A 10,164-nucleotide genomic window follows, 5' to 3' on the forward strand; every position below is an offset into this window, starting at 1 on the left:
ATCACATTGCTTTAGAAATATTGTTCATCCAAAAATGAACAGCGTCATCATTTGCTCACCTTCTTGTCTTTCCAAAATTGACTTTCTTCTATTTAACAATAAAAAGGTATTTTGAGATCCGTTTTAGTTTTGTTTCCCCATCCACACAATGGAAGTCAATAGTCAACAAAATGGTTTGGTTTTCAACTTCAAAACATCTCCGTGATCCACAAAAGAAATGCATACAGGTTTGGAACGACAAGAATAATTTTTCATTTTGAGGTAAACTATACCCTTTAAGACTGAAAATATTATGGTTAGTTTCCATAACACCACAGAAAGTCTCTAAAATGTAAATGGTCGAGTCGAATGCATTGATTTGAGATTCTCAATTCCACACATGATCAGCTGCAATGGAGAAATTGCTACTTTAATATTACAAAATGATCTTAATGATTTGAACATCCACAAATAGGCCACAATAGCTAAGTTACAGTCACAATTGAATACTAGGCATTCCTGGTCTTAATTTGAGCCTGTTTGGCAGGCAGTAGACCTGGATTAGGCAACGCCGAGAGCAACGACCACAATCTGCAGCTGTTCATGCATGAGTGTAGCCTACCGTTTAGTTTTAACTGAGCGCATTCAGCAGAACTACAATGAACAAAAACACATTACAACACAACAATCAATACAATAATGATAAGTCCAAAAATTATTCAATTAACATACTAGTATTGCACATACTATGTAACTATTTTGAAAATATTTGGCATATGCAGTACATCTATTGCAACGTGTGTTCTTTTTAGAGGGGGGTGGGCTCCCCTAGCTGAGTCTGGAGCTTGTCAAGGGTTTTTTTCCCCCTACAATCCTCACATCTTATGGATTTTTCTCCCCTTGCCAGTCACATTTGGCTTGAAAAAAGCACACATAAAAAAAAGGCAAGAGGTTGTTGGAATATAACGGCTTTATTTTTTATAGCAATATGGAGGACTGCACGATCACTGTATCTCCCTGAAGGCTCTCTTCTCTGAATACTTCACCTTGTGTTTCCTCTTAAACCTGAAAAGGAATAGGAACAATTAACACAAAATTTCACAATTGATGATACACGCAATTAAACAGTCAAAACAATGATTTATAAGATGTCCAAAAATTATTCAAGTTCCAGTTTTAGTTAATTGCTTTAACCTGCAATTCCACATGAACACCTCTTCCATTTTATACAAATAAAGCAGTAAAACATTGAACTTACTTGGCTCTTTCTCTGGGTTCAATAAGGTTTCTCTTCTGTAAGCTCTTAAATCGATCTTTTAGGATGCTGCCCTCTGGCTGCATGACAAGAAACACACGTTAATAACATGCAACTGCAAGTCAATGAGAGCTCAGCGCAGACGGAGTTAAACACATACCTTCAGACTGCGAAGAGAGCCGGCAAGCTCATTGCTGAGCTGAACATCTAGATCAGGCTCCTGAAACCTGCGGTAAATACAACACCGTTTAATTACAATCAAAAAACAAAGTATCTAACACGTCAGGAAATAGCTCATATGGATTAGGCTAATTAATTCAATTTAATCTCATTGATTTTTTCAGTCAATGTGTGAAAACTTGTAGAATATTATTTGTAAAATGAGAAAAATTTGTCCTGCAAATTTTAGATCCAACTAGGGGTGTGCACGAATAGTCGAATATTCGATCTGTAATTAACATTTGAAAACTAAAAATACTATTCATATTTTATTTTGTTAATTGGCTGGCTGTAAATGCAGTGAATCCATGAGAAATCCCTCTAAATCTCGCAGTTATAACAATCCACTGGGTGGCGTTGTGGAGCAGGTTAATAAGTTAAGTGCATTTTATCACAATGTCGTCGTCTGCCTTTGCGATGTTTGGAATTACTTTTGATGAAATCAACTACTGAAACTGAGTAATAATAATATTACCACAACAAACGAGAATCATATGAAATCCCAACACCAGTGGAATGAGCGATCACTGCTCAGGAGTGCAGGTAAGCTCATCTGTACCACGAGTGAGAGTGAGATAACTTATGATAGCAAAATGATCTCGAGACAAATGCTTCCTTTAAAGTTCTTTGAGGGTTTATGAACAGAAAACACAAAGTTCTTCACTCAAACTTCACTTAACCGTTATCTTTGTCTCCGCAACGCCTGTCAGTGGCGCATTTTCTCACCCGAGAATAATATCATAATCCAATAATATTATAGTTTCTCTCTACATGAAAATGTGAAACAATACAAAGTAAACACATCAGCCATATCAAACACACACACACAGGTCGGTAGGCTATATAGCATATTGACGTGTGTGTTTGTGCGTTCTGCACGCTAACTGACGCGCTCTGCTTTATAAGTGTTTCTTCCGCTCGTGCTCCTTGAGCTTATAATGCTTTTGTTCTTTAGGCATTTTTTTACACACTGTTTAATGTTTTAAAAACCTTAAGATATAACGTAAGCGTGTTGTGTACATTGCCTAATCATAAGCTTGTTCAGAAATGGTGACAACATGTTGAGAGAAAAAAAGAAAGCAACATCTCTCTCATTTTCTCAAAATACCTAATTTAAATAAACGAATATTCGATTTTTATGAGCCCAAATATTCAAACACAATATTTTGGGAAAATGCCCATCCCTAGTTCCAACCCTAATTAAACACACATGAACCAGCCAAAACATTGAAGCTGGAAAAACATAAAAAACAATAACAACAAAAAAAACAAGCTTAAACAGAGCTATTATTGGATATGAACAGGGCAGCGGGTCTCCATCCTTTATACCAAATCTCAGCTGCATGATTGTTTATATCATAACTATGTAAAATGCAATATTGCACAGCTTACATGTATAAATCTGGATATATGAATAACTATCCACATACATGCACATAATCCAATATATACCAAAAAAATATCAACTTTTCCACCATGATTTCACAGAAGACACAGCTGGAGAACAAAGACACAAAGTTAAAGAAACTGACTTGAGTCTGCCTAGTCTGCGAGGCATGCTCTTCTGTGCCTCTTGATTGGCCTTGCGTTGAGCCTGCCTCTTCTTGGTCCTCTGTTCCTGCTCCTTTAGTTTGGTACGGATGGATCGCAATTGGAACAACTGCTGCTGCTTGTCAACCATCTGACGCTCTGCCTTCCTCCGCAACTCCTGTTTAATAAATTAAAGGTTTGAGTGTGAATCAAGAGATTCATGCACGACTTGCTTAAGAGGCCGCTTCCTTACCTTGATCCTTTGAGCCTTCTCTTTCTTCCTCTGTTTCTCGGTTTTCTTTTCCTGTGTTGCAGTCGGCCCAATGACTGTGTCTTCAGTGCCCCCTTCTGGCTCTTCTGGTTCAATATCTCCTTCTTCAATCAACCCCTCCACCTGCTCTTTAAAGCTGCTCTCCTGCATAAACACAAACAACTCTAGATTTAGAAAACAGCATGTGGACACATTCCCATCTAAACCTGGAGTGAAAACAATGTAGAGACAACAGCACTGATTGTTCAGACAGCAGCACTAATAAGTACTATTTTAAAAAACACACAAAAATTTAAAGGGGGGGTGAAATGCTGTTTCATGCATACTGACAACACGATCGCGTGCTTCGTCATTCAAATGCGATAACGTTACTCTATTGTTGTTCTATGTATAACGTTACACTAGTCTGACGTGCAAAACCGTTTTGCTTGCTACCTCTAAGGTCTAGTCGCATACAATAGTCCATAAACCGAATCATGTCCTCATAAACTGCGATTAAAGACACACAAAGGCCACTAAATACAGAACATACCACAGAGACGGACGTCCTGATGTTGCCGTTTTTCCTGTTCAATTCATTTCAGCCTCAGATTTGATTGTGGATCATTATCTGTATTAGCTGAGATAGCCATGGGTTTCTCCACGCTTGAGGACGTCACCGCTTTGATATCGTCATTCTTTAGCTCCGCCCACACGATACGCCTCCAGGCGCTCGTTTTTTTTCCGGAAAGACTCGGTACAGTCCATATTTCTTTTATAAATATAATAAAACTAAAGACTTTTTGGAGATATGAAGGATGCAATACTACTCTATAGGTACTCAAGATTGACATGAGATTGACTGAAACAGTGTTTCACCCCCCCCTAATGAGTCTGAAATAAGTTAAATTGCATTACACAGTTTAATATACAGTATTCATTGTTGCAAACTCTAAGCCTTTCAGTAAAGACTAACAAATAACTGTTCTTTTCATGGGCAATACCCAGTCATTTAATTGGGAATTTGGCTAGAGGAGCGCAATATTTTGTCCTGCAGATTTCACATTGGGTTCATGCAATTTTTGTCGCTAGTCTCATATTAAAAACAACAAAGACTGCTGTGAAGGAGCGTGGAATCATAAGAGTTGTCATCTTCGACTCACAAATCATGTTCATGGATAAGCTAATGTACTAAAGTTTTAAAGCGGTTATGTTTAATCACATGATTTTATTTCACTTTAATGAATTAGCCGCAGTGATGGGAATAACGGCTTTAATATTTTCAGTAACGACTAATCAAACGAATGACCGTTTCCCCCGTTACAACGCCGTTACCGTTACTAAGAATAAAATGCGGCATTACTATAATTGAGCACACTGAAGCGGTTTTCATCTGAACAGGCGCGAGCTCTGTCAGTGGACCTCCAGCTGTGTGTGTGGCACGCACGCACGCATGCGACCAGTTACCAGGACTCAGAGCGATGGCATGTCCAATGACTTCAAAGATAGCTTTTACAAATTGGAAGTATAAGCGCTACTTTTCCCTCATTGATATAAGCGCTTCTGTTCCCTCATGTAGCCCAGTTTTGAAACCACGTGTTAGCATAAAGTTTGAGGTTGTACCTTAGTGGCGATGTCCTCGTTCACAGCCAGCTGACGAGCCAACTTTTTTTCTGCTTTCAGCTTCTTGACTTCCACTTCATGGGCTTCACGAAGCAGGTCCTAGAAAAACACACATTGAGTTCCAAACAAACCAATGTGACAAAATGAGCAAATCAATGTTTTTGTGATGCAAAGTTTGTGTAGCTGAAACAGGCTGCGTTTTACCTGGTGAGAAAAGAAGTCTGGGTTGTATGAGCCTCCTGGAGCTACGACCTCAATCGCAGGAAGAACTGAGGGTTTCTCATTCAGTCTATCTGGTCTCTAAAAGAGAGAAATGAATGAATTCTGAACTCATGAACAACAATGGCTAAACCTAGAAATGTAAACGTCGGCATTTAGATTTAAAAGGCCTTTTTAGAGTCCCTTTAAAGGTAAGCCTGTTCACTCTGTGGCCATATAAGCTAATATTGATGCCTGAAGTATGGCCACAGAGTGAACATGACTTGAAAAGGACTTTGATAACATCAAAGATGCCTTTTAAAACTAAAAGTTTATAACTCACAATTGTATTTATCAAAATTCAAAGAAAACATAAATCTCCTTGTACATTTGTGCTCATGGAGGTCAACATTACAACATGTATCGATCAAACTGAAAAACTTACCGGATGATGCCAATAATTAAAATATGCCAAATATTGCCTGATATATTGGTTGACCAATAGCCACATCCAAATTACTGTGAATATGTTTCAGAAGACAATTTTGATGATAAAACAAAAGACCACAAATGAACACAGTGCTCTCACCTTGACAAGCTTTTTCTTAGTCTGTTCGAGGTAGAAGGGATCAGCTGTCTCTGGTGCTGTTGGACAAGACATTGAGCAACATTACGGCACTTGTATACATTCCTGACATACAAGAGAAAGTGTAAAGATACTTACTGCCTGCACTCCACAGGTCATAAAACCCTCTTTCTGGATTATTATTGGCGACTGGATTTTCTTTAACGGAGACCCCAGCAGCAGCTGCAGCCATTCGGAGTTGAAGAAGCTTTTCTCTTCGCGGCAACACTCCCATGGCCGCCAACTTAGCTGCTTTCTCTGCCATGCGCCGCTGCTTTTTAGCATTGGGCTGCTGGAACACCAATACACTAAAAGAACATCAGGAGAATTAGGGTCAGGAAAATTTGAGGATAAAAAAGGTTTGGAACAGATCAGATTAACCTAGCATTTACCTTAATACTTAACGCCACTATATAGCAAATCTCGGCAGCATGATAGTTTATCGTCTAAAAATGTAAAATATATATTTTGATATATAAACAAATATTGTGTTGGTCCCCCTTTTTGCTACCAAAACTGCCGTGACCCGTCAAAGCATGGACTCCACTACACCCCTAAATGTGTGTTGTGGTATCTGCCAAGATGTTAGCAGCAGGTCCTTTAAGTCCTGTGTGGCAAGGTGAGGCCTCCATGGACCAGACTTGTTTGTTCAGCACATCCCACAGATGCTCGATTGGATCGAGATCTGGGGAATTTGGAGGCCAAATCAGCACCTAAACCTCCTCGAACCATTCCTGAACAATTTTTGCTTTGTGGCAGGACACATTATCCTGCTGGAAGAGCCACAGCTGCCAGGGAAGAGCCACAGGGTTTCCATGAAAGGGTGTACATGGTGTGCAAAAATGCTTAGATAGGTGCTCCGTGTCAAAGTAACACCAACATGGACTCAAGTCACCATTTATATAGCACCTACAACACAAATGGCTTTAAAGCAGCTTTACAGTGATAATAGGACATTCATTTTGTTTCAGAAGAAAAGCTAAAGTAAGTTTTTGACTGATTAATTTCTGTTGTAAAAACTGATTAGTTATTTAATTTGGCGCCACTTAAACAAAACCATCCTCAGCTAAAACAGAAAAACCCCAACGTGCTCCGGACCCCATCTGCACGGTAACAGCACTTGGTGGCCTGAGAATACAAACCATGAAATAGGTTTGAAATAAGTGCATCCTGGTGCCATGTGTTCCCCAAGTAAGTGACACACGCCCCCAGCCATCCACGTGATGTAAAGAAAACATGATTCATCAGACCAGGCCACCTTCTTCAATTGCTCCAAGGTCAAGTTCTGATGCTCACGTGCCACTGTTGCTGCTTTTGGTGGTGGACAGGGGTCAGCATGGACACCCTGTGGCTGTGCAGCCTCATACACAACGAACTGTGATGCACTGTGTATTCTGACAGCTTTCTATCAGAACCAGCAATAACTTCTTGAGCAATTTGAGCTACCGTAGCTTGTCTGTTTTATCGGACCACACAGGCCACCGTTCCCTCCCCACGTGCATCAATATGCCTTTGCAGCCCATGAACCATGATGCCGGTTCTCCACTGTTCCTTCCTTGGAGCACTTTTGACAAACACTGACCACTGCAGACCGGGAACAGCCCACAAGAGCTGCAGTTTTGGAGATGCTGTGACCCAATCGTCTAGCCCTCACAATTTGGCTCTTGTCAAACTCACTCAAATCCTTACACTTGCCCATTTTTCCTGCTTCTAACACATCAAGTTTGAGGACAAAATGTTCACTTGCTGCCTAATATATCCCACCCACTAACAGTGCCGTGATGAAGAGATTATCAGTGTTATTCACTTCACTTATCCGTGGTCATATAAAGCTGGATATATATATATATATATATATATTTCAAGCAATATAATTGATTTCAAAGAGTATAGTGTGAATTCAGGTTGATTGGGAGTTTTGGTTTATTTACAATGCTGTTTTACCACTGAGCAGCTCAGGAGTGAAGCGCGTCTGCATGGAGCGGATTATTGAGCGTCCGTCACACCGCTCAGCTCCTCTCCTTACAGGCTCGTTCTCGTTGGTCGTCAGATTCAGAACCCAAAAACAGAATGTAGCTTTTGGTCGCGCTACTCTGCTTCTCACGCTTCACTCCTTGCTGTATAAAGTAGTTAGCTACTGGAAAAGCTACACTGTTTTAAAAGTAACTGAGCTACTGACAAAGTACTGAAAAATGTAGTTAAGCTAGTAGCATAGCTACTTGTAGCTCGCTACTGCCGAACACTGGAAAAGCGCTATTAAATATAATACTGACTTGACATTTAAACCCACAAGCTAAATATAAATCGTCAAATCAGCATAACATATTTAGCCACTCAGATCATACTTTTTTATCTGTTATGTTTTATGGCCAAATTTGAAACCTGTTTAACAGTGCCGCATTTGATTTGAGCTGCAGCATTAGTGACTTCAAAAGACTAACTACTAACAAAAATTGTCTGAGCCACTTTTAGGGTGAATTTAAGTATATTATATATATATATATTTAAAAAAAATCTAACATTTAATCTGATATAATATAGTAAAATTATATCATTTATCATTTAACTATTATATCATTACGCTGTTCTCTATATATAATGACATTGGGCATAAGAGAGAGAAAAAAAGAAAGAAGATAAAACAAACATAAGAGCTCAATAACTGAATCCTCACAATATGCCCTCAGATCCTGGAAGGCCGTTCACACAACAGCCCTCCAAGTTCCATTGTGTTGTCTTCACATTCCCAAAGAAATACTGGGAGCGCAAGGATGAGATCATCAGTGGGCAGAAGAGGATGCAGATTACGGGTCATTTTGAAAGCAAAGCTTACAGTCGTTCTGTACTCACTTTTTGGGGGCAGGTATGCGGGAATCCGGCTGAAGAATTAGATCTATCCGCAAAGGTTTCGATCGTTTACCTTTCTTGATTGTTGTCTCTAATAACAAGAAAAACGTTGTTTTGGATTGCGCTGGAAAAATAATGATGACAGTATATAAAGAGAGGACTATTATACTCACGTAATTGTGTATCTTTGTCTTTTTCCCCAGTGTCCACAAAGAAGAGACTGTCATCAGGTTTTTCAGCTATCAAACCACTATGAATGAAGAAAGGAGAAGATTCATCAGTGTTTGGTCAGAATATCTTGCATCATATTAGCAATGGAAGCTTATTTTCCTCCCATTATGGAACAAAACAATTTAAAAGATAATTATGACTTTTTTAAACTAAATAAACAAATAATAAACAAGTAAGAGTGGACAGTTACGTTACACAGAAGAATGAATACACACACACACAAAAAAAACAACAACAACAAATGAGACAATATGCAGCAACATAACCACAGGGCAATTCGTACATAAAAAGTATGCGAATACTAGCCTAGAAATCTATGCGAATACATAAATGGGAATATAAAAAACATACGGACATGAGCTTAAGTTATATCAATGGTAACGTAACGTTACAAACACGTAACAGCCACGTGACGCTTAACTCTTTATAACGCATAGTCACATTCATGTTTTGTATATAGTCTACTAGAATAAAGTAGACTATAGATATAAATATAGAAGGCTAATCTTTTCCATAAATTATTATTTTTTAAATAATAACCCATATTTACCCGACTGCTTTCTCCTGAAGCCGCACATCATCCAGAAACTCCTCCACATCCTGAATATCACTGAATTTGTTCCAGTTCTTTTTCTTATTTTTGTTTACGCGCTTTCGCCTTTTGACATCTGAATTGCTACCATCCAGACCCGATTTCAAAGTCACAAACCCCGGCTGAGACGCCGCCACGCGCTTGTTCTTTCTGGCGGCCGCCATGATGAAGAAGGAGGAGGGCATGAGGGAGGGGAACGATACGTTTGTGCGTTTCACTCATGAATATTAAATTAGGTCACGTAACGTGAGCTCTAAAAAGTGGAAATCCAAAATGTGCCTAGCTAAAATGTGCCCATATCCATTGGGTAATATCTCATTATATAACAAAAATGTTAATTTACCTTAGATATTCCTTACAAAGTTGGAGTAAATGGATTCTTTTGAAAGGTTATTTTTCCTGTTTTTGTTTTTTGACCTTTGGAATATGGCAACTTTTGGAAACTGCTGTAATTAATAGCTCACAATGTTCTGTTGTATATAGTTACTGTTAAGAAGAGGAAACATGAAGCACATTGCCCCATTTTCCCCATATATAAAATTGAAAGTTAATGTAGTACAATTTATATAAACTTGATTTCACAAAGTTAAATGCACAGTATTTATTTGTTTCTGTCAGGAAATATTCTATTTACCATTTCTAAACCCTGTTACAGCCATTTACAGATTAATATACATTTATTTCATTTATTAAATATAAATAAATGTAAAAAAAAATTGTATTTGTATTATTCTTTTTTAATTTGTTATTTTGTTTTCTAATAAATAAGCTTATCATTACAGTAAAATTATGCATACAAATTCACAATGAGCTCA

At 38.5% G+C, this 10,164-nt stretch overlaps 1 protein-coding gene across 1 annotated transcript; it reads right to left on the reverse strand.

Moving 5' to 3' along the window:
• Window positions 1-931: 931 nt before the first annotated feature.
• nop53 (NOP53 ribosome biogenesis factor) lies at window positions 932-9,531 on the reverse strand. Its single transcript, XM_067450072.1, has 12 exons — window positions 9,308-9,531; window positions 8,700-8,776; window positions 8,530-8,617; window positions 5,779-5,987; window positions 5,644-5,699; window positions 5,061-5,156; window positions 4,857-4,955; window positions 3,237-3,398; window positions 2,986-3,161; window positions 1,395-1,461; window positions 1,238-1,314; window positions 932-1,044 (listed from the first exon to the last, which is right to left on the reverse strand). Exons 1-12 carry the CDS (start codon window positions 9,511-9,513, stop codon window positions 984-986), a joined length of 1,374 nt encoding a protein of 457 aa, XP_067306173.1. The 5' UTR covers window positions 9,514-9,531; the 3' UTR covers window positions 932-983.
• Between the last annotated feature and the right edge of the window lie 633 nt (window positions 9,532-10,164).

The sequence above is a fragment of the Pseudorasbora parva genome, chromosome 8 (genome assembly GCF_024679245.1).
Source record: "Pseudorasbora parva isolate DD20220531a chromosome 8, ASM2467924v1, whole genome shotgun sequence".
Taxonomy (NCBI): domain Eukaryota; kingdom Metazoa; phylum Chordata; class Actinopteri; order Cypriniformes; family Gobionidae; genus Pseudorasbora; species Pseudorasbora parva.

Bases quoted from the DNA above. Each gene is read 5' to 3' on its own strand.
- nop53 (XM_067450072.1), bottom strand. From the start codon at position 9,513: ATGGCGGCCGCCAGAAAGAACAAGCGCGTGGCGGCGTCTCAGCCGGGG. The intron at 5,700-5,778 runs GTAAGTATCTTT...CTTGTCCAACAG, and splicing joins TGACCTGTGGAGTGCAGGCA to CACCAGAGACAGCTGATCCC. The intron at 1,462-2,985 runs GTCAGTTTCTTT...TATTTACCGCAG, and splicing joins CGCAGACTAGGCAGACTCAA to GTTTCAGGAGCCTGATCTAG.